The following is a 24,554-nucleotide window of genomic DNA, read 5'->3' as shown; positions in this document are numbered from 1 at the left end:
ATTCCATAAAGCGTATTGATAGGGTTTTCCTCTTGGTTGTGGTGCGGAATTTGTAATCTAATCCCGGAATCAAAGCCCCTTTTGAAAAAACACGAATGTCGTAATAACATGTGCTTATTAACGGAAATTTCATTTGTAACATCACAATCTTTCGATCGGTAGGTCAAAGTGATCCTTAAAAAACTGATCTCCGGTGCTGAACATACCTAACGCAGCTGTATCCAAGTGTCATTAACGTCAGATAACGTCGCAAAATGAATGCTAAAAATTCGAGAAATATTTGGAAACGAGGGTACTCCCCTCAGAAAAGGTGAACTGAATCTGCTTATTTCAATACAGAGTTCTGCACATGAACTCTGTTTTTGAACTGTTATTATAAAATTTGGATAGCACTCGTTTCGCTAAGTCCTTCTCAACTTATTTGGAAAATCCTCATAATATTCCGGTCATTTCATCATATTATCAACATCCCACATATACTCTGCGTATACAAATGTATCAGCAGTTCGCTGTCATAATCACTCTCACGTAGACCTGGGGTGGCATTGCGCATTGCGAGTAACTCGTTTCGAGAAAATTCGAACCCAAATCGAAATGGTTTTAGTATTATGTATAATTTTCAAGTTCATATTTTCGGATGCTAGATTTAGAACAAAATTTGTCTCGCAGAGAAATGTAAAATCTTTGGGTTCGTAAACAAAGCTGGTCAAAGGCATGTCAAAATGGTCGAAACGAACAAAAATCGCTCATTTCGAAATGCGAAATGTCACCCCTGGATTTAGAAAACAGAGTTCAGTTTATGCACAAATATGACGTAGCTTAGAAGTTGAAAACAAAGATCCTCCACTACCAATGGAAGCTTGATCGCTCAATGTTTATGTGACTTTCATGCAGAATACATATTTCAGAGAAGAAATTCGATGATATGGAAAAATATTCGACATAACCATTTTATGGATAAATATGGAGTACCCAAAATGGGCGGAAAATGCAAAAAAGATTTCATTTATTTGAACAGATCTGAATGTATTTAAAAAAAACCGTCTGTTTAATGTGTCCACGTGGACATTATATGTACCCACACCCCCCTCACCGTGGACAAGCGTGAACATTTTCGTACCCCCTACCCCCCCTAAAGTTGTCCATGTGGTATGTGGACAGCCCCTAAACTTCATGTTAAATGTGAACACGTCCATGTGAAACCGAAATATGAAAATCGCTCATGCAGTTAGAAATAAAGAAGCGCATTTTTCTTTATTTTTACTATCTCCGTGATTTCAACGATTTCAATCCTCGCAAATGATATTTTGGTAAACAAATGACGCCATATTGATTTTGATTTTGGGTAGCTTATATTCAATTGATGTCTAACCCCTGACCAAAACAGCACGAATGTAGAAGCCCTAAACAAAATACAATACGCCTGTGCACAATTCGGAAACTGTATTTAATACGATACTTTACGATGATGATTGAACACAATTTACCTTTATGTATTGGTGCTATCCGCAAAAATACCAGTACTGTGTCTCAATCGTTGGTAGGGATGTGTATTGCATTTGACATTCATTTTACATACGGTTGGTAATATGTACAGAAAATATGCACATTCTACTAATGTTTGCATTACAGAAGATATTGGGTATTCTTTTATCTTGGGTTTTTCTGGGTGTAGGATCTGTTGCAGCGTAAATATTTGCAGGGTGTCGACTCAAAGCTCGAAAGAAAGTTGCTAAATATTCCCTCCTTTCCCAGTAACTTTCCAGACCATTTTTAAAAGTAGAATGACAATCAAAAAGCTCCTCTTAACGTTGGTGTTTCCAAGCGAGACAGCAGATAATTTAACTATGGTAAAAAGTTACGTAAAATATTTCCTCCGACAGTAGTGTCTTCCGAGAATGAGCCAGTCGTCAATCTTTTTCGATCATATTGAGCAAACTTATTGCATTTGTTACTAGTAGCTCACTCGGAATATAGTTCCAGTGTCAAGTCTGCTGGACCTTGAAGGTCTGTGAATATGTGAATATAGTTAAAATCTTCTCGAATTGATTTTTGATCGTAATCGAAGGACGGAAGGGTCAAGAGAGTATGGGGCTTTTGTTACAGGATAGTCAACGACGATTGCTTTCCGAGCCCTAAAGCCAATGCTTTTTAAATTCCTTTGTATTCAAAAAGAAATATCAGGCGAAAAATTTGAAAAACGCCAGCTAAGCCAGGAGTGGCGAATTTTTTAGGTACTAGAATACGTCGATGTACGATTCTGACATTTATTCCATTTTATCTTTTTGAACATCTTCACACAGAGCACAGGTTGCAGCTCACTGAGCAACTTCGATTCTCAATCATCCATAGACTAACCAAACGTTTTGGACGGGACAGTATCATTTTTTATTGTCCCGTCTTTTAAGTATAAAGAAAAAAATATTTGTAATACTGTCCTGTTGTACAACGAAGAATAATCTTTGAAACATTTGTTGGCTTTGTTGTATCTGCCACTTTTGATGATTTTGTTAGGATTCTTTAACACAAAAAGGAAAAAGTATTTAGTGAGGTGTGAAGTGTTCTCTAAAAAATATAAAAGGTTGTTTACCACTTCGGCTAGAGGGCCGGTACCATGCCGCTGTGTGTCTTTTATGAAAACAATCGATTAGTGGTTGCAAAACAGTCGACATTTTAACATTCTCGCTCAGAATCGGTCCCCTATGTCCCGCTGTGTCCAACTGTGAACATTCGAACAATAGGAATATTCTTATGCCGAAAAATGCGACATGTGTTGTGTACCGATGAGATAGGAATACTCTTACGTATAAATGGCTACTGCGTAAACCAAGACACTTTAGCTTCGAAATGAGCGTTCCAATCGTGAAATAAAGGTTGGTACCGAGGATTCTACGACCCCGAATCATTTGATCTAGCCCCAAGCGACTTCTTTTTTTTTCGAGAATGTAAACCGGTGCGTTTATTTCATTTGTTTATTTTAGGCTCATTAGGATTTTAGCTGTAACAGAGCCGAATTTTAATCGTGTACATGTCACATGTTTATCATATCACATTACACAGTCATTTCTCGGCGTAAGAGTATTCCCTTCTATACCATTGCATATGGTACATTTAGGCATAATGTACACAGTTGCCATTTAGGCATAAGACTATTCCTTCTGTTCTTCCATTATCCAGTTAGACCACCAAACCATTGCGTTGCTTACCAACAAATAAAATTCCTTTGGTGACATTTTTTTCCAAAATATATATTTTTATTAAGGCTCATTTGACGTTAGGCTGACGGGGGGCGGAGTTCAATATTTCGACAATTTTTGTCTGTCCAATTGGAATGCAGCTAACCATTCACGCCCCCCTTGTCAGTACCCCATATTTAGTTTGGTACGTTTCATTCGACTCGAGAGACCCAGGATACTTTGCTGACATGTTGACATTCTTTTTGGGAGCCTTCTTTACCAAGCCGATTGTCTAGTTTGAAAGCTTTATGCCACCAGCCAAAATGAGCAAAATGTGGGAGTGACGACTTGCAATAGTAGAAACAATACAAGAAATCAAATCAACCGTCCAGAAAATGTAGCAAATCAAGCTGTGCTCCAATTAGGAGTGCGTTTTTAGGAGAGTGACAAGAAAAGCTGACCGGACATATCAAGGCAATGATTAAAATTGTTTCGATTTCTTAGAATCGTTGTAGACCCGCATGAGACTTCGACCTAGCGTTGGATTCGGCATAATGATGTAGAACCCTTGGTTAATCACTTGAAATTTTGTACATATCATATTAAAATGTAAACAAAATTAAGGAATAAGAAATTTTAAGTCAAAAATAAAATAAATTTTAGATGTCTAGTCCAATTAGTTCACCTGTGTGAACGACGTTTAGAATACGATCATTACGAATCGTGCATCCAAGGATTAGGCGACTGTCCATAAAGGACATGCCGTAGAACAGTCCGCTAAGATGATGGCAACAATAAGAAGAGATACGATCACTTATCTCTGCATAATTAACTTTCTCTCTGACGTTAGTGCCCTTGAAATTACATAATTTAACAACAAAAACTAGCCAGTCTCAACCCAAGCCACATGTGACAAAACATTCCTTCTACAGAAAAAGTACTTCTCCTACAATCAACCGATAAGCAAAAATCATAAAATTGAATTAAATTGAATTATTTTTAGGCGTGAACAGTGCGACTGCACATCTACTAATAATGTTTACTCAGCGAGTGGAGCGTACATCCGCAGTAATTCGATAGATGTGGGGATTTTGATAACCACAGATAATTTGTTCCCAACAAACAAATCATCAGTAGTTTCCAATGGACAGTTCGGATGGAATCAGCAGCGATACGCGGTACGTTTATTGAAATCAGTTCAATTTCCTTTAAAAATATATAATTTCTTTCTTTCGTCCTACATACTCAGCATTCATTCTTTACAAATTTTCGTCTTTCGTTTTTGTTCAGTGCTCAAACTTGAATTGAAGAGTCTTCGGATGCCTTAGAATTAGTCAATTCTGCAGAGTTTGCAATTCTGAGAAAAAAAATCTTCCTTTATCGCCCTAACCGAAATTAATAACACATATCTTATATCAGTAAACAAGGCTTCTTGTTTTTTTTTGCTGTTAGTGTGTATACTCTCTGTTGTCTCCCCCAATTTGGATTATGCTTCTTCTTATTCTTCTTCTAGACGAAAACTAGTAATCACCAATAGTTTAGAATCTATTTTAAAAAGCAAAAAAATATATTATGTTTTTTTCTCCAAAGAACTATAGTTTCGCTTAGAATGACAATAATAACTATGTTTTATTTTTGAATAAATATCTGCAAAAGAAGCTCTCCGCAATCTCTCAGTACGAGTGAACGAAAAATATAATTTGTTGTTGTAAAATTAAAAAAGGGAAAAATACTTTATCAGTAACCAGTTTTTTTGTAGGATGCACGTATATCATATATTAGTAGTTCAGCTATGGTTTGCTTCCTAGAGCACGTTTTTTTGTTTCACCTGGCTCGACATAAAAGCGACAAACATAAAAGAAAACGAAAACGTTTTTCGGTCCATTGATGGAGCGCATACACCAATGCAAGTCTTACGGAACTCAAGCAGCAATCTGGTAAAATGTTTCCTAAAGTTCAATTCGGGGCAATGGTATACCCTCCGTTCGTAGCTCGCTTAATTTCTGCATCTATCTTAAATACTCTCGGAAATATCAGTGATAGAAAAACGAGTAGAAAAATAGTGCCAAATCCTTTCGTGTTCACGGCTTGATTGCGGGTGTCGGGATTCAGGACTGTCGCAGCTCTTCTCATGTAAAAAGTATGTGGTAACAATGATCACATTTACGAAAAAAGTTTACTCATGTATTTTGTTAGTTGCCTAGTTTTTATCATCGTGATTTATATTTTTGTTTTGCAAATGACATTCAAAATTGTATTTATTTTTAATTTGCGTTTGCACCGCGTACCCAAATTCATCCTCCAGGTGCCATGCTCCCGGCATTTGTCAGTAGCCTCTGCTACAAACTTATCAGAGGAAACTCCGGTGGATTTGGATACCGTACGAGATAATTACTATTTCTGTAATTCACGATCCATATTGTTTTTAAACTATTAGTAAGGCATTTTCGATTTTCTTTCATTTTTGTTCTATGTATATGCGGAGAGAGTGAGAGAGTGCTTCACAGGTGGCTGTTTATTGGTCGCAATCCTGCTTACAAACGTCATTGTTTTTTGATTCCGCGCAAGTTTTCCTGTTCATTTCCTTCTCATTGCATCTTCAATGTCGACCAGTCTCTATGATTTGGTTTATTTGCGGCTTCTGTATCCCTGGGCTGATTGTGTCCCCTCTCCAGATGAAAATGTATGATTTCACGATCTGACGCGAGTGCTTCCCCCGCTCGTTGTTGTTCTCCTAATTCAGCTTTTTTGTTTCTCTCGCCACTATTAGTAACTGAATTTTGCTATTAATTACGATAGGAATGGATTCGATGATTGTTGATTCATCCAAGGTGCGTTGTTGTTAATATTGTTCTGTAAGATATTTACGGACGTTAGCGGAACGGCATCATGTTTGAACCTTCAAAGGGGTTAAGTAGATAAGGCAAAGAAAAAAAACTGAAAAGGCGCAGCTACATCGTTAGTCTAGTTATAAACTAAATTACAGTACTCCACCGATATTATTAGCTACGTGATGTGATTATGTCTAGTATGACTTTTATGTACAGTGATACAAACCCGAATTCATGCGTCACCATGCAGATCTCTTTTCTCCTCTTTTGAAAGCCAAAAACAAGCTTTCGGAACATTCCATTAAAATAAAGTCATAGTGTCATATGAGAGTGAAAAGGTTTGCTATTTGTTTCCAGAATAATATGTGAATATATGTGCGAATGTACAGTCAATATCAAAATTGAGTGTGCACATGACGAATTTCATGCCAACTCGACTGGCCGTTGACAGCACCATCTCAGATAGCAGTGAAACATTGTGGGTGTAAAGACACGTATCATTTAAGCAACTTTGCATACTTGAAATATTCGAAAAATAATTAGACTTAGACTTTTTGGAAAAAGCCAAATTTTGTTTCTTAAATTTTTACAAAAAATTATAACTTAAAAACTATGATACCTACAAAATTCACGTCAAAAGATGAAATGTAGGAAATTGTTTACGTTTTTACGAAAAAATGCCAAACATTTTTTGGATAAAAATTTCGCTGAAAAAAAAGTTATTTTAAAAATTAAAATTCATTTTTCTCAAAAACGTATTTTTTAAAAATTCCCAAAAATATATATATGAATAGCCCTTAAAATTTTCAACAAGTCGTCCATACATCGGAAGATGGGCACTTTTACAGGGAAAAAGTTTTTCTAACAACAATCTTTTTTATATTTTCTTTGAAAAAAATACAACTAATCCTAATTTTGTTTAAAGTCAAGATAGCGATAGAGTGTATTCGACAAAGTTTTAGATCTTATTAAAATATGAACTTTTGTCGAAGGCAGGCAACTTTCTTTCTTTTATAGTTTTTGGAATATAAGTCATTTTTGTATGAAGACTCCTGAAAAAAATAATGTTTTGCTCGTAACATTTTTGTGTGTATATTCTCACGTTTGACATGTTCTTGACATGTTTACAAATAGAGAAAAGTTAGCAGAGCATATAAATTGCGATAATTTATACATAAAAATGTTACGAATTAAACATTAATAGTATTTTTTCAAAGAAAAATATGAAAAAGTTGTTGTTCGAAAAACTTTTTCCATATAAATGTGCTCATCGTCCGATGTATGGAAAACATGTTTGAAATTCTAAGGGCTATTAATATAAATTTTTTCAGAATTTTTAAAGCATATGTGTTCGAGAAAAATGAATTTGAATTTTCAAAATATTTTTTTTGCAATGATTTTTTTTTCCAAAAAATTCTTCGATAATTTTTAATGAAAACCTAAGTAATTTTCTATATTTCATTCTCTGATTATCTTTTTGTAGATGTTATAGTTTTTAAATCAAAATTTTTCGAAAAAAAGTTGAAAAAACTCTAAATTTTAAAAACTTTACAAAAAAAATATCAGACCAATAAAATTTTAATCAAAGAATGGAATGTAGGAAATTATTTTGGTTTTTATTAAAAATTATCAAAAAAAATTTTGGAAAAAAATTTTATTCAAAAAAAAATATTTTGAATATCAAAATTCATTTTTCTTGAAAACATGCTTTCAAAATTCTGAAAGAAATAGATATAAATAGTTCTTAAAAGTTCCAACAATAAAAAAATAGGCTTTTTCCAAAAAGTTGTCTAATTGTTTTTCGAATATTTGAAGTATGCAAAGTTGCCTTAATGACCCATGTCTTTACACCCTCAACGTTTAACTGCTATCTGAGATGGTGCTGCCAACTCCTATAACGAGTTGGTATGAAATTCATCACATGGTACTTGACGATACTTTCCATTTATTCGGTACGAAATATATTTAATACATTTCTTCTTATTCATTAGACTATCAATATGCACGAGAAATTTCCCCGAGTTGGAAAAAAATCATAAAAGTTGGAAAAAATCTCTATTGTAAGCAATTTTTTGTTGTAAAAGTAGTTTTATCTGTCATAATTGTACAAATATCGTTTGTTCTAACAATTGGTCGAACTTCTGGATTTAAATGAAAGTTTAGTTGAGCTATATTAACTCTTCCTTTGCATTCGTTCACAAAACATATGTAATTAATGAAAAGTTTGAGAATTTTCTCTCTTGGCGATTTGTCTATTCCTGCTAAAGCAGGTTTAACCATGTCTTCGAAATCAAGCATTCTCCATCCCCCTAAGATGCTTGAAATGTTTGTGCTGGAAAGCCATCCAAGCCGGTCCAACTCGAACATATAGGTAACATTTGTAAATGAGTGTTTCAGTATATCGGTTTCCGCAGTGTTCACAACTTTCGTTGTCTACTCGCTGCATCACGAAAAACAATTTTTGGTGCTCAAATTTTTCGTTCACAAGTATACGTTAGTTCGCTGTGTTGAAGTAAGCTTCCTCGAGGCAATGTGTCGCCATGTGCGAGGTCAGTTCACTGTTGGACTGTTCCGTTCCACCCTTGGCAGTTCAGTTTGCCTGATGAAAAGCTGATGGATTTGACCGACGGAAGGGTTTTTTTTTTATTTGGTGGGGAATTTGGGATAAGTTTGCCAAGATTGTTTGTAGGTCGGCAAGATCTAATGAGATTCGTGGTCTGGGATTTGCGTGGAGTAGGAGGGATTTGTACAAAGGAAAGGATTCGATTTCTCACAGACCTCGAGAGGTCTGCCGAGTTCAAGCCTGCATACCAGAAAATGTAGGTATAGTACGAAGAAGTGCATTGAAAACGTGAATGAAGTTTGCGAAGATGATAGGTGATTGTTTTCTGTTTCAAATATAGTGAGACATAATCGGAGAATAGAAGGATGAGTTTTATCTGTGAATGAGTGTTGTTTTGAAAGCTTCTATAAATTCTATACAAGTCTAATTTGTTGCTAAATTGTTTGCTTCGATTTAAAGAAAAAAGTGCCGTAAACACGTTTCTTATAGTGTTCTAGAAAACCTTCTGTAATATCGCAAATATTGCAATAATTTCTAGTGTTAAACTAAAAAATGCTATGCGTTCGCTTTGATGAGTTTTTGGATGTGCTTTCGTTTCCGTGAGTTTTTGGATGTGAAATATGTGTATACGTGGGAATGCGTTAGTATATGTGTGAATATCATCATTCCTTATGGCGGGTTTACATTAGGGAGACCTATAGCTATAGATGGATTTATTCACGTGATAATAGGTGTAAACGGGTGAGAATAAATATGATACACTTATTCGAGGTATATATAACTTGAATAAATTCAGCATATGTAAACGCTTGTGAATTTCTCACTGGTGGGAAATCACTAAATGTAGTTCTACTTCAGGTGAATAAATTCAGCGAAAATATGAATATATTCCTTAAAGAAGTTCTCGCTAGTGTAAACGGTTAATGCGATTTCTATAAATCTCATCATATTTCTTGAATGAATATATGAATATATCACTAGTCTAAACCCACCCTTACATTCATCATACCCACAAACTTCACTTCACTTGTTTGTTTTTGTGAGGCTTTAAATTTTGCAGTTCATTATCCTCCAACCCACAAACTCCGTGCACTCAACTGAAATTGAATGGTAACGTGAAACGCCATGGAAAGGACTTATAGGACTTAGATCTTAGTTTTGCGAAAGGAAGAAAAAGAAAACATCGTGCAGTTTGAAGACATCTGTGGCATATGTTTTGCGAGTCATTAGAAGGGAGAACCCATTTAAGAGAGGCGTTCCAGAATACAAATGGCTGAACTTTGGTTGGTTTGGAAGAATTCCTCAATGTAGCTCAACTAAAACTGTTCGAAGAAAACTTTCTGAATGCGACTTGGCCCGGTTCTGTCCACGATGCAAATCTGTTTTCTACACGGCAACAGATGACACATGAAGCAACATCAAATCAGGATGATTCCGAAGCGTTCTATGGTTTTACCGAATCAAATATGAATGATAGGTAGTTTATACCAGTAGGAAGTATGGAAGAAGCATTTATAATCCCTTTTTTCAGATCAACGTAATCGTATTGACTCGGGATTTAGTAGTGTACCGTGTCAATAGAAATCAAGCCCACTGAAACACGATACACATTCGACACTCGACACTGGAAAAAAACTCGTGGGTAACATTGAATCCGCAGATGCTCTGCGAAGTGATACGAAGTACTACGAAGTTCTCCAAAGGGCATTTTCGAAGCACTTCTATCCAGCTCAAAAACCAACAAAGTTAAAACTCGTCTACAAGCGCCCGTTGTGGCCTCTAGTGTAGGATACAAGAAGTATCCAACGATTTGGAAGCAGAAAAACAGAATCAAGAACAAAAATGGTCGCAGAAGAAGATTGACCGCAAGAAAATAAAACAGATGAATGGAAAGGTCGAGGCCCAATCCCAGAAGAAGAGCAAGAAAAGAAACCAAATCACTGCAGATGATTTGTAACTATCTATTACATGAGCAATAATTTGAATCCTTTTGATAAATAACGTTTGTCTTCTCCACTTTTCTATCAAATCTCACCCGCGGAATAGGAATTTCTCAGGACGACTATCTTTTTGTGGATCATAAATCAAACATATAATGCAAATATTGGTGATGTTATTCAACAATGTTTACCAATAAATAAACAAAAACTTTTTTAACAGTCGAATTTACATTTTATGGGTGCGCAGAGTTAGGAATAATACAATTCAATGGCGCGGAATTAGGCACACATTATATGTTTTTAAAAAATTTCTTGAAATAGTTTTCTGAATCAGCGTTTCTTATTCAATGTTACTACTAATGATATAGTTTCAAGAACGCACTAACTGTTTTGAGAGATAGTGCATATATTTTAGTTACATAATGGTTCAAACCTTGAAAAGTCTTAACTGCACAGAAATAGTGGAGTTACGGTACATTCGCCGTTTTCGAGGAATAAAAACCGTTATTCTGGAAACAGATAATGAACATATGACTATTATGGAATATGACTCTCATATGACACTACGACTTTATCTGAATAGAATATTCCGAAAGCTTGTTTTCGACTTTCAAACGAACGGAAAACAGATCTGCATGAGGGCGTACAAATTCGAGTTTGTATCACTGTATGGATGAAATGGAGGTATAAATTCAATGTACACTATAACATGATCATGATCGAACACAAATATATGCGCAAAATACTGAAGCATTACATAGAGAATGAGATTTACCAGACTGTAGAAACGGTTGCCCATAGCATTCATATTTCGGCCAGCTAAGCATATTGTTGTTATGCTTTATTTTAGCGTCCAAGCTCCCATTGACTGCTATTTGGGACCATGTTTGAACGCACAACGCACAAAACGCGCACGCGCCCAATCACGGATGATAACAACACAAACGATGATGCAGATGAATGGCAATACCAAGCAATAGTAATGTTTGTGAGGATTTTGTTTTACACAATCAATACGTTGTTGATTCGGATGAGCGGCATGAAAAAAACAGGGATAATAAAATGGAGAGAAAAAAAGGTCTTAAAATTGAATCTCGTACAACCAAGCAATACCTTATCTATCGGTGAGCTATTAGCTCTTAAAAGTGTGTAATACTAAAGTACGGTGCGTCTAAACTTAGTCAACGCGCCTAGAGCTAACTTGTTTCTATGAGAAATTACTCACATTGTTAGCTTTAAAATAATCTACATCATAACGGTCGCTGTTCGTAGCGCCAAAATCGGAAAAGACGCCCAATTCTGCATTATTATTGTCATTAGTGGTGGGAAAAGCGGCGGGCGTTAGTTTTTGATAAGCAAGTTCATCGAATGGGCGCGGGCCACCTGCCAATTTACCCCCATATGTCGTATCAAGGAAGTTAGTATTGAAAACATCATCAGTACCGTCACCGACTGAAGTGTTGTTGTTATTGCAATCGATAGCATTGCTATTAGCATCAAAGCCACGCTCTATCTCTTCAGTTAGACCAAGCGAAGAGACGTTATTAGTTGAGGAATACAACATTCCATATTTAGGCTCATTTTCATCAAACTTTGTGAACGGAGGACAGACATGCGTTAGAATTGTTTTGTTTTGTTTGAAGTATTCATTGTACAGTTTTTCAACTAGGAATCTTAATACTTACTTGGGCCGTCGCTGTGGAGCTAACCGGTGCCCACGGATCCTGGTTCAGTGTCACTGGGAAGGGTGACTGTTTCAACTGATTAATGGACGGAACCTGAAAAATGACTCGTACTCAATCAAAATCTTGTTATGATTTTACTTGCCCTAACCTGTGGCTGATTCTGCTGGAAAAGGTTTTTCTGAGTCGCCTGAGCCGGCACCGAATCACCGAAGGGATTGTAGGCCGCCGGTCCAGCAGTACTAGTGGTAACGGGCTTAATCAGGTTGTCTAGGTTTACCAATGAGGAGTTCTCACCGAGGAACGATGCTGGAGTTTTTTTCGCCATCGCTGATGGAGTCGAGATGGAATTGCTGGCCGAGCTGGAAGTGTTGCTAGACGACAAGGGATCTAAATCGTCAAGAAGCGATCCTAGTTGACAAATGGTAAAAAATTAACTCCTGGGTAAATATTTTGAACACCGTCCTTATCTTACCACCACTATTCGCCAAGTTGTTATTCATAGCGTTACTGTTAATACTCCTCTTTGTGATAATGTCAAACTCATCAAGGTCCGAGGCAGGTGAAGTAATGGCTCCAACAGGCGAGGGTCGATGGGCAGGAAGCTAAACATTATAAAACAAAGCTAAGCATACCATCCGATGAACAGACTAAAGCAACACTTTACCGCAAAAGATCCATCGATTCCACCAGCAACCGGTGCCCATGGGTCCTGTTTAGTAACGTTCGTAGTTGGCTGCCAAGGATCAGCCGTAGGCACTGGTGTGGTTCGTTTTGGCTGCCACGCCTCGGTTGCAGGCTGTCAAAGAACACTAATTAATTTTGCAAGAATTATAACGAATTATTCGTCCTTACCGCACTGGGAGCGGATACTTTGCCAAGCCAAGGATCGACATTTCCGTTTGCTCCTGCCGCTGCTGCTGACGCACCAGTTCCATTCTGGAGCCAACCTTCAGCGGACGAGCCCGATGTGACCGAGGGGGACTGTGTTCGCACTGGGGCCCACGCATCTAGCTGACCACCTCCCATGGCAGCACCCAGCAGTGGTGGCTTCGAGGCCGGCGGAGGCAGAGCAGCGGCACTGTTCAACCAAGGGTCCACAACCGGAGGCGAAGAAGTTCGTGACCACGGATCGGCAACCTGTGAAGAAAGTGGCGTTGAAGTAATACTTCCATGGTCTTCTGTTTTTCGAAGGTAAATTACATCCTCTTTGTTTTATTTAGAAACAGGAACTTGAACTGAATAATTTGCTTTCGTCTCTCTGAAGTTCTTATTTGTAAGTACCCGAGACCCTCAATACCCTCCTTTTGAAACATTTTACGCGCATAAGTTTCATGCTAAACTTTGAGTTCCAGCCAGGTGGAACTCTCATTGTATAATTGTGAGTTCAAAAAAAATAGTAAGTCAATCTCAGAGTTCGCTTCATCGATAAATTTGCGTGCAGGAGCTATAAACTAGATTGATCGATAAATTTTGTATTCTTGAACTAAATAATTATTTCCACCACACCTATTTGCTTACAAGATTTGATGATTGTGATTAACAAATCGTGCTGCCAGAACTCAAATAGCAAATATTATATCTTTCAATGTTTTTTCTTCAGTGCATTGGTCAGTCATATCAGTGCCAGCATGATGGTCATATCTAGTTTTTCTCGGTAGATTGGTCTTATATGTTTCGCTAGTTTTTAGGTAGAAAAATAGATGCTGTATTCGGCGGTAGATAAAACAAAATTATCAATCTATTATCAGAGCAAATGTCATCCTCACAATTGTGCTCATTTAAGTTATCTATCAATGAAACGGATAAGTTTTTTTTTGGGCTATAAACTGACGAATTTCCCGAACAGAATGATTTTGGGAGCATTCACAAAGAGTTTCCATTCAGGCACCAGGAGCCAGGCACTAGATACACTACGTTTCATAACTATAGAACTACTATACTTTCTAGAGATGTGTAAGAAGTCGGTTGAATTGAAGTAAGTAGTGTAGGATGTAACAACTATCTTCATTTGAAAGACTGGTCATTTGAACTTTATTGTTGTGTCATGGCGCGAAATATTCAAAAACTGAAATTCCAGTATTTCATAACTATAGAACTAGAAGGAAAAAACTCTCACTCCTATACAAAATTAACGTCAATTTCACATGAGTTACAATAAGGTTTTAATTGGTAAGTCATCTTTAGTTCTCAATCAGTTCAAATAACCCATTAGGAATGGTTTTGACGAAGCTGCGCCATGTTGTAGTGTGTACCTCGTTTTTTTTTTATCTGTATTATAGTGACTTTTAACTCATTTGGCTGGTTCGTCACTTCTACTTCCATTTTTGGAAGAATGTCGGGAGTGAGAATTGAACTCGTGACCTTGAGCGTGAGAGGCATGGATGTTACCATTTTAAAAAAATAACATTTCGTTAATAATTCTGATGATGATAAATTAAAATAAGATGAATTCTTCCCGATAGAGAATCTCATTTGTCAAAGAAGGAATAATTTGCTGTAATTATTGAAAATATTTACGTTTGTTAAGTCCAATTCAAATATTTAGAACAAAAAAAAAACAACGCCACCGCAGCGCAAAGGTGTATAATATATAATTTATGGCAATAACGAGTTTGTATAATATGCATTTGTAATCCCTTAATTTTTCGTAGAGTGACCCCCTATAAAATCAAAGATGTAGTCCTACGTCAAAAAAATCATAATAGTGGCGTTAATACGTAAGTACAATTTTTTTTCTTACCAATTCTTTCCACATTTCAAGGTTTTAAATTTTTATGTTAAAACTACTAACTGTTTAGTTTCCGAAATATTCCATAGCCCGTGTTTATTCCTAAATGATCTCTTAGTCTTAAAGAGCAATACGGAAAGGAAAGAAGGCGACATGTTAATTGTGCCTACACTTATTTTTAAAAACTACACAGTGGAGTGTCCAGCATCGTTTTCAAATTTCCTCATTATAATTTCTTATTTTATTTCGTATTTTTTATGCTTTATGTTTTTTTTATTTACTTTTATTTATCAACATGATATTGACTCATAAAGGGTGTGTCACATCAAATTGCATCACGGAAAAAACGCTGTAGAAATTTAATTTTTAGGAATTGTATCTTCAGCTTTCGCTTATAATCAGATAAGAGTGTATAGATCACGTTGGCCATGCTTCACTGTCAATTTTTCGTAAATTTGGAAAAATGTCGTCGAACGAAAAAGAGCGTCGTGAATTAATCCTGTGCACTCTTTTCGAGAATCCGGAGTTGTCACATCGGGACATCGGTAAGATGCTGGGAATCGTCCAATCCACGGTCAGCAGAGTACTAAAACGATACTTCGAGAACCTAACCATCGACCGGAAGGTGAAGAACGGCAAAAATGGATGCTCCGTCAGTGAAAAAGATCACAAGCGCGTAGTTTAGTTAAGCAGTTTAGACGTGATCCGAGAAGTTCGGTCCGGGCTGTCGCCAATAAGCTGAATTTGTCAAGTTCATTCGTCCAGCGGACCAAGCAGCGGGAGGACCTGCGTATATACAAGGTTCAGAAGGCTCCTAACCGCGACGAAAGGCAAAACATGGTGGGGAAGACGCGAGCCCGGAAGCTGTACACCGAAATGCTGACGAAGCCGCATTACCTGGTAATGGACGACGAAACCTACGTCAAAGCGGACTTTCGTCAGCTGCCGGGCCTGTTGTTCTTCTCCGCAGAGGACAAATTCAGCGTTCCGGAGGAGATTCGCAAGCAGAAACTATCCAAGTTTGCCAAAAAGTACATGGTGTGGCAAGCGATCTGCTCTTGCGGAAAGCGGAGCGCCCCCTTCGTGATGACCGGCACGGTAAACGGGCAGGTTTACCTTAAGGAGTGCCTACAGAAGCGCTTACTACCACTATTGAAGCAGCACGAGGGCCCGACCATCTTCTGGCCGGATCTCGCTTCGTGCCACTATTAAAAGGACGTGTTGGAGTGGTACGAAGCCAACGGGGTCACCTTCGTGCCAAAGGAAATGAACCCGCCCAACGCGCCGGAGCTTCGCCCAATAGAGAAATATTGGGCGATTATGAAGCAGGCCCTCCGGAAGAACCCAAAAGTTGTCAAATCGGAGGCGGACTTCAAGAGAAAATGGATTTCTGTTCAAAAAAAACTACAACCTGACGTTGTACAGAACCTTATGAACGGGGTAAAGAGGAAGGTGCGAGCATACGGGCTTGGGCTCGAAGTATGAATAAAAAGAAAATGCCAAAAGTTGTTTAATAGTTTTTATTTTACTGTCTACAATTTTCAAAAGGATCGGTCTACTGGGCGAATTTTTACAGCGTTTTTTCCGTGATGCAATTTGATGTGACACACCCTTTAATCTGATTTGACGGAATTTTTCGTTCTTTATTCGGGTAACGGTTGCATTCGGATGAATGTTCCATTCGAGTATTTGTTACATTCGGGTAAATGTGCTTTGGGTAAACGTGTTTCGGGTCAATGTGATAAAGTGTGTAGTTTTCGACTTTGATCTTCTGGTCCTAATCACAACTAGTGCACCATAGACTTTGTAAAAGTATTTTGCCACTGTCTGAATGATCAAGTCTAGCAATTCTTTCAGCAACATATTGCTCATATTGACTGAAGAGATTCTGACCTAAATAACATAAACTGTTGCCCCAAACCTTTTCAATATGTAGGGTAGATAGGGGCAATATGACCAGGCGGGGCGAAATGGGCCACCGTTCGTTTGGGCTTTTTATTGAACCAATAACACTTATTTTCCAACAATTGTGTTAGAAATACTCTTATTAAGTATCTCCGTGAAAACCGTATTGAAATTCAATTGTTGTATAAAGATATTGATAGAAATATTACACTGACTGATTATCACGAAAAACATATAAAAAACAGTCGACAAAATAAGCTCTGTACGCTCCATGCTGAAATTTATGACTCCGCTCTTTATATCAATTCGTACTGGTATTATTTCTGAACATTTTCACTGATTTATTGCGCTGATTTGCCGTTTCAGGTAAAGGTTCATTTTTATTGAGCGTAAATGTGCGGGCGGAATGAGCATACCTGTTTGAGGCATTATGACCAGGTATTTTTTCAACATAACCTGTAAAAACAGCTGTCAAAATTTGTAAACATAGTTGGAAATAGTTGGATGTGGAATCCTGGTGCGGAATTATATCAGAACATCCGATTCTAAAAAGTGGTCACAGACCAGCTTGAACGCGGCCACCGAAGCAGCGAAGAGAAGTACGACAGTGTGACAAGCATCCTTAGTGCATTGTGCCCCGCGAGAAACACTTAAACGTTATTTACGTTGAGCAGACCCTTTGCAGCTCCATATTTCTCACCCTTTCAATAGTCAAAAGCAATTAGCCGGAATAGATTGGCTGGCTGGTTTTCAAAAGTGTCACCCACAAATCTCACTTCGGACACCAGAAGCAACCTCCAACCTCCAGAAGGACTAAATGATTCAATCGCGTTGCAGTCAGGAAATTCTACGATTTACTGGAGGACGTACAGCAGAAATACAACACTCCACCAGAAAGGCAATTCAACGTCGATAAAACATCAGTGATTCCAGTAACTATCTTTTTTCCATAGGAGCAGCAAGTAAACTAAAAATTACATCTTTATTTAACATGTGCAGATCAAAAATTCCAAAAATTCTAGCAATGCGGAGAAAAAGGCAGATGAGCGCAGGGTGCTGAGCAAGGAATAACCATTATAGAATATTCCACAGGACACCTTATGTTGTTACTGTGGGACACAATTCAGTTCCTCTACGGCTGGCGATAAACGGAACCAATGCTTTCGATGCACAGATATTATTTGCAACGTAAATCAATAAATGAATCAATAAACATGGTCATATTGTCTCGCATGGTGGCCGTGTTTTCGATCGACGGAATTGGAACACATTTTTAAAAGCGTAATTTTTCCACATTTTTTTTAAAACGTATTCATACAATCTACATCGATCAATAAGCTTTCAAATCGTGAGTTTTTAATATGTAGTCTATGTACCAAACTTTTTTCTCTGCTGAATTACCAGACGAGACAAGCGGAGAGATGAGGTTTGGCTTCTATTTAAGTACTTTAGCTTATTTTCAGAGGCTTCAAGAATCCCGGGAGATAAATTGATAGCCCTGTTCAAAGCATTTAGGAATAAAAAAATTCCATTTTTTGACATCATTTTTAACATTGTGCTGTTTGAAAGATCAATTTGAAACCGAATACTTTTCTTGGGGGATGAGAATTGGGTCTTACTCGAGGAACAATTTTGGTTTAGTAAAAGAAGGTACATTATCTATGTAATGGTAGAGTATTTCGTAATCTAGAAAACTATAATCAGAGAGGCGAAAACTCAGCCTTACTCGTTATTACTGAGTCTCATATTAACCGAATCTTCAACAAATGCAACATATTCATAAGGTTGTTGAATGTTTTGATGTATAGGGTCATTAAATCGAACCTGAAGAACCAGTTAACTATCTTTTAACCAAATTATTTATCCCGTAATAGATAAGATATGTTATGCATACAAACTGAATCATTTACTAATTTGATGAAATATTTGACGTTTTACTTAGTTAAACACATACCGCAGATGGTGGTCTTTCCGTGAAATTCGACAGCTAATTCAAGAATTAGAAAGGCTTTCAAATATGAACAGAGATATGTAAAACGAACAATGAGCCTACCTGTTGTCTCGATCCTCCGGCTGGTGCTGGCAAACCCCACGGGTCCGCACTATTCGATGATCTCGGCTGTTGAGAGGGACTGGAAATACCGGCTGCTCCAAAGGAAATATCCAACAAATCAACCAGAGCGGAACTTTCAGGCATAGGATCTTTCCTGAAACAAAACTCATCTAATTACTCCACCTCATCACTTGAAATTTCAGTGAGAACCATACTTGAAATCTTGCTCGCTTTGGCTGAGTGCAAGTTGTAATCGCACATCATCACTCCTACGCTTCTGCTCTTCCTGCTCGGCCTCCTCCCGGGACATCGCCATCGCCAACTGCAGCTGAAGTTCCTCCTCTCCCACAGTCTGAGGTCTGACGAATTCAATTTCTGACACTGGTTTGCTTTCACTTTCGCTCCAATTGGCAGACTACAATTAAGCGATAATAGATTAGTAATTCCGTGTTATCGCAGGCAACAGCTCAAGCTCCAGCCGATACTAACACGCACATCTTTATGCGTCGGTCCGTCGATGGACCCATCCGATCCGAATCCGCTGGCTGTCCGCGCAAATCGTTCCTTCGCCTTCAGTGCTCTCGCTCGCTCGTTCTTCAGTTTCTCGTCATCCTTCAGCAGTGCCACCAGCTGCTTGGCTTTCTCCCGCACATGCATTCCCTGATCTTTACCCTCCTCCATATATTGGAAATCTTTTAGCGTCTGAATTGCGTAGATGTTTTCCTTGCACTGTTGCGCCACCTTTTCCGTACCCGTGTTTATCAAATACTCCAACAGCAGCAGCGCCTTGTGCACATGGCGCCAGTTTTTCCCATGGTCATTCGTTCGCTTCCAGATCATTTGCATTATCTCGGAGAAGGCCACCACGTTGTAGGTGAGATCGGCGATCTCCGCCATGATGGTCGATGAGGGGCCCCATGGATCGTTGGAGGTCGCCTCGCGTACCTTGATCTGGAATGATTTAGATTGGATTTTTCGGTTAGGACGACAACAATGATGGTCCAGGATTACCTACCTGGGCATCTGAGTAGTTGTGTGCGAGGTTCTTGATGTTTCTGCGTATGCCAGCAACGTTCATTTGCGTGTCGTTTCGTTTCACTGTAAAGATAATAAGCGAATGGATGTTATTGTGGTTTTCAAATGTGTCGATTCGGATCCTCAGTGAGTAGCAAGAACAGATCTTTGTATGTCATTTTGATAATAAACTTATATTGACTTTTCTTGTTAAACGTCAAACTTTAAACTAAAAAGTTTCTTGGACTCCAGCCTTGGAGAATCCATACACTCACTATGATTTTTGTGTAAGCGCACTCGCAATAATTCGACTACGAAGATCCCCAGGTTAAAAAGGTGAAAAGAAAAACAAGGAAAATACATCTTCGTCTAGAAGGGTCTCTCCCTTACCTCCCTTACCGATCAACAAGAAGGCAGTCACAGTGAACAAATTATAAAAGAATGGAATACGGAAAAATGGTGGCGATTCCTGCGATAGCCATTTTAAGACTTCTCTGTATGAGTTCAACTGTTCAACAAAGATGTGCACTTCGTTGTTGTTGGGGATAAACAAGAAGTGGAAAAGATGAGCTTGACGACTGGACCTGTGACTAAAGATGGTTCTACGTTGTGGTTCCTCAACTCAATGGCCATTCCAATACTTTCTGTCAAACATGTGCCAGAAATTTGTGTTTCAAAGAAAAACCTTTATTAATCATCTTATTCACTTCGCGCAGCGAATTCGTTTTTACGTTGAGTTCAAAACTTGTTGGTGGCACAGGGTCCGTTGAGAAGCGAAATATTATCGTCGAAACTGTACCCAAACTGGCCTTAAAAATTCTGGATTTAACTGTCCAGAATTGCGTGCCACGTCACCGAGGATGATGTTTCCAAAATGGTGAAAAGTTGTCTACGAACGGAACAACCAATCGAAGTTCGAAAACACATGCGCAAAGAAGCTGATTTAAAATTTGAGTAGATCTGCAATAGAAGGAAACTGCTTTATTTCTTTCTTTGTTTTTAAGAGGCTTTAAACTTTGAAGTTCATTCGCCTCTCCCCACAGGAAACTGCTTCGGATCCATCAGTCTGACCCAAAGGGATTTTGTTCAGGGAATTCGAATCTCAGGAATATAAACGGGATTTTTGGATACTAGCAAACCATTCATGAATCGGCGAAGGAACTCCTGGCTTTTCTCACATCTCGATTGTTGCTCCATCGCAATAAGTAAATCCTCCAGCTGTTTGTCATACCTTCAACCTCATCTACAAACGGAACGCACATCAAAAAGGTTGATGGAAGCCCCCGAGCCTCCCGACGCTGTCGCAAACTGCTGCTCTTTTAGTTACACCGACCATTCCAGACATCCCAGTCGTTCCGTTCCTGTGATCGGAGTTGTTGAGGGGGTCTTCCAACTTGCTAACTCGGGCAAGTATAAACACAATAGGGGTCTCCCATTCGCCTACCCAAGGCAAGTACTGCAATTAAAACAGTGTCGATTTTGCTGATGGACCTTCGCTTTCCAGCAAATGACGGTCGGTACGTACGCCAATTCACCAACGTACTGAGCTACATACGTTGGTGGGATCAACACCCACCTCAACGAGTATCCTCACGCGAGTTCGGATGATTGCTACATCAGCGCTCTGACGGAAACTTGGCTCGACGACTCCACTCTGTCTAATCAAGTTCGTGGGTAAAACTATGAAGTCTTCCGCACGGACCGAGATAAATTCAACGACACAAAGTCACCCGGGGGTAGTGTTCTCGTAGCTGTCTACCGACGACTGAAGCTCAGCTAATTAAAGAATCCGGACGGTCCTGTGTCGAACAAGTGTGGGTTTCTATAAAACTAGAAAGTAGGACGATGTATCTCTGCGCAATTTATATCCCTACTGATCGTACTCGAGATGTTGCATTGATCGATGCGCATGTACAATCGGTGTCGACAATAGTTTTACGTGTTCCAGCTGATGAAATTGTTGTATTTGGTGACTTCAATCTTCCCAATTTAAGGGATCTGGAAATTTTTTGTACTTCTCATTCAACCTTCCATGCTGGGACAAACGCCTTACTTGACAATTACAGCTATAATTTGCTTCAACAAATTACATATCTATCGATCAACATGGTTTCATGCCGAAGCGTTGATCGATGCACAACTAATCTTCTTCCCTTTACGACATAAAAAATTGCCGACGGAATTTTCAGCAGTGCGTACCAAACGGATGCGACTTACGCTGACCTGTCCGCCACCTTTGACAAAATCAACCATAATATTACAGTGCGTAAATTGAACAAGCTTAACTTCAACGGCAATGTTCTACATTGGCTTACATCGTATTTGATCGGACGCTCCCTCGCGGTTGAAATAGGCGATTGTTTCTCCGCAGAATTCCCTGTTACATCTCGGCCCTCTGATATTTCTTATCTATTTCAATGACGTAAATTTCGTTCTGGAGGGCCCTCATCTTTCATTCGCTGATGATATGAAAATATTTTTCCACGTTAACTTGGAGGCTGGCGCCTCGTTTCTTCAACAACAACTAGAAGTTTTTCAGAAATGGTGCGTGGAAAATCGTATGACGCTGAATTCGAGCAAATGTTCCACGATAACTTTCACAAGAAGAAAATATCCTATTCGCTACAACTATTTTCTCGACGATGCTCCGCTAACTAAACTTGACTGCGTGTAGGATCTAGGAGTGTATTTAGACTGTAAACTGAACTTTAAAACACATGTCAACTATGTGGCACGTCTTTCGTTCTGGACGACGAAAGCTATTTTCCGCTGTCCAAAACGCATATTCCAGGAAATGATAATTACTACTCAAGCGACAAGTCATCCACACCGCCTGAAGTGAAATACAAGTTCAAGCACAAGTTTGAAAAAAAGGTTATGTTGTACATCGCCATTTCCGACCGGGGCATTTCAAAGCCTTGGTTTAAGCCGAGCGGTCTGGCAATCAACCAACAAATCTATCGAGAAGAGTGCCTCGATAAAACCCTGCTGCCGTTCCTGAACGAGCATCACGCGGATGGAAAGTACGTCCTCTGGCCGGACAAGGCGTCTTCCCATTACGCCAAGAAGACGCTGGCGTATCTTGAGGAGAAAAAGATACCGTTCGTACCGAAAGATCGTAACCCAACAAACTTGCCCCAGTGCCGCCCACTAGAGGATTTCTTCGGCTCACTCAGTGCCCTAGTGTATAAAAACAATTGGAGGGCCAAGGACACGAAGCAACTGACTACAAAAATCCGGAATTGTATCCGGAAAATGGACGTAAGTGCCGTACAACGTTCTTGTGAGAGCATCGCGACGAAGTTGCGTCGAACAGCATTCACTGACATTTTTTTGAAGAAAATACATTATGTTATTAATAAAAAATACTGAAATCGATGAAAAAAAAAATTTTTTTTATATGTGATTGAAAAAATTCTCATTTTTTATTTAACACCCGTTACACTGCCTTAAATCTATGTTCAGCGCTCTAGTTAGCTCGAGTCTGGAATACTGTTCAGTAATTTGGAATCCGCACTATCTGAATGGAGTCAACAGAATCGAAGCCGTACAGAAGCAATTTGTTCGGTTTGCTTTAAGACGATTACTCTGGAGTAACCCTCATCAAATACCTAGCTACGGAAGTCGGTGCCAACCAATGGGTATTGACACGTTGCACGTACGAAGGGATGTAAACCGCGCCTTATTTGCATATGATGTGCTATTGGCTAGGACAGAATGCCCAGTGATTTTGGAGAACATCAACTTTCTAGTTCAATCTCGAGCTTTACGGGACCACATTTTCCTCCGAGTTCCTTTCCGTCGTACCAACCATGTATACAGCTCAGCCGTATTGGGTCTTCAACGCCTGTTCAACAGAGTAGCTTCCACTACTCAAGAAATGCGGTCCGGCAACAATTTATTGAACAAATACGTAATTTCAACAATATCATTGGGGCAAAATATTGCCTGTGGATAAAGATTAAGTAAATCAATTGTTTATTGTTTATATCAACAGACCTCCAAGGTCCCAATGATTTCAACTTAACCTAATTAAACTTAAGAATCGTTGCTTCAACATGCTTCTGGAGGAATTGAGATCAAACACGGGAGCAATTGTATTGAAGGTGCGCTGTAGTCCCGTTATTCCGGAATGCATGCCGTAGTTCGATCGCTGAGGTAACATTCGCATGAACGGTGTATTTCTCAGACGTCGTGGAGGAACATTGAAGTTCAGTTTTTCCAGGAGTTGCGGGCAATCGATGCGGTTGGTTATGAGATCAGCAACAAACAATGACCTCGCTAGATTTCGTCTGGTATGTAGAGAGTCCAGATGGATCTGCAAGCTGCGACTCTCGTAGCTTGGAAGCCGAAGCGGATCACGCCAAGGCAACAGTCGGAGAGCGTATCTAACAAACCGTCGTTGCACTGATTCGATTCGCGTCGCCCCGTTCTGAAAACACGGATTCCATATGACGCTTCCATACTCCAGGGTTGGACGAACCGGAGCGCAATACAACGATTTGAGACAGTAGACATCGGTGAAACTTTTGGAGACTCTAAAGATGAAACCCAAATTTCTTGATGCCTTACCAACGATGTGTGAAACGTGTTGCTTAAATTCCAATTTTGAATCTAGAACCACTCCAAGATCTTTAATCTCCGTTCTCCGTTCAATTT

General features: G+C 38.8%; 1 protein-coding gene across 14 annotated transcripts in view; it reads right to left on the bottom strand.

Moving 5' to 3' along the window:
- Nucleotides 1-4,355: 4,355 nt before the first annotated feature.
- LOC129771579 (epsin-1) overlaps nt 4,356-24,554 on the bottom strand; it is a 280,095-nt gene continuing 259,896 nt past the window's right edge. For 9 of the 14 annotated variants that reach the window (XM_055775358.1, XM_055775356.1, XM_055775360.1 and 6 more), the window contains 12 exons: nt 19,897-19,979; nt 19,371-19,832; nt 19,097-19,296; nt 18,882-19,035; nt 18,783-18,815; nt 13,048-13,332; nt 12,860-12,991; nt 12,668-12,797; nt 12,344-12,603; nt 12,196-12,288; nt 11,736-12,101; nt 4,356-6,029 (listed from right to left, as the gene is read on the bottom strand). In XM_055775358.1, coding sequence (XP_055631333.1) covers nt 5,967-6,029; nt 11,736-12,101; nt 12,196-12,288; nt 12,344-12,603; nt 12,668-12,797; nt 12,860-12,991; nt 13,048-13,332; nt 18,783-18,815; nt 18,882-19,035; nt 19,097-19,296; nt 19,371-19,832; nt 19,897-19,979 — 2,261 coding nt within the window. In that variant the 3' untranslated portion in view covers nt 4,356-5,966. Of the gene's footprint in view, nt 6,030-11,285; nt 11,382-11,735; nt 12,102-12,195; nt 12,289-12,343; nt 12,604-12,667; nt 12,798-12,859; nt 12,992-13,047; nt 13,333-18,782; nt 18,816-18,881; nt 19,036-19,096; nt 19,297-19,370; nt 19,833-19,896; nt 19,980-24,554 lie in introns of all 14 variants that reach the window. The other 5 variants (XR_008742412.1, XR_008742413.1, XM_055775354.1 and 2 more) reach the window with 5 other exon arrangements.

Source organism: Toxorhynchites rutilus, chromosome 2, assembly GCF_029784135.1.
Source record: "Toxorhynchites rutilus septentrionalis strain SRP chromosome 2, ASM2978413v1, whole genome shotgun sequence".
Lineage (NCBI taxonomy): Eukaryota > Metazoa > Arthropoda > Insecta > Diptera > Culicidae > Toxorhynchites > Toxorhynchites rutilus.
Note: the sequence above shows the minus strand (reverse complement) of the source record. Positions and strands in the feature narration are given on the sequence as shown.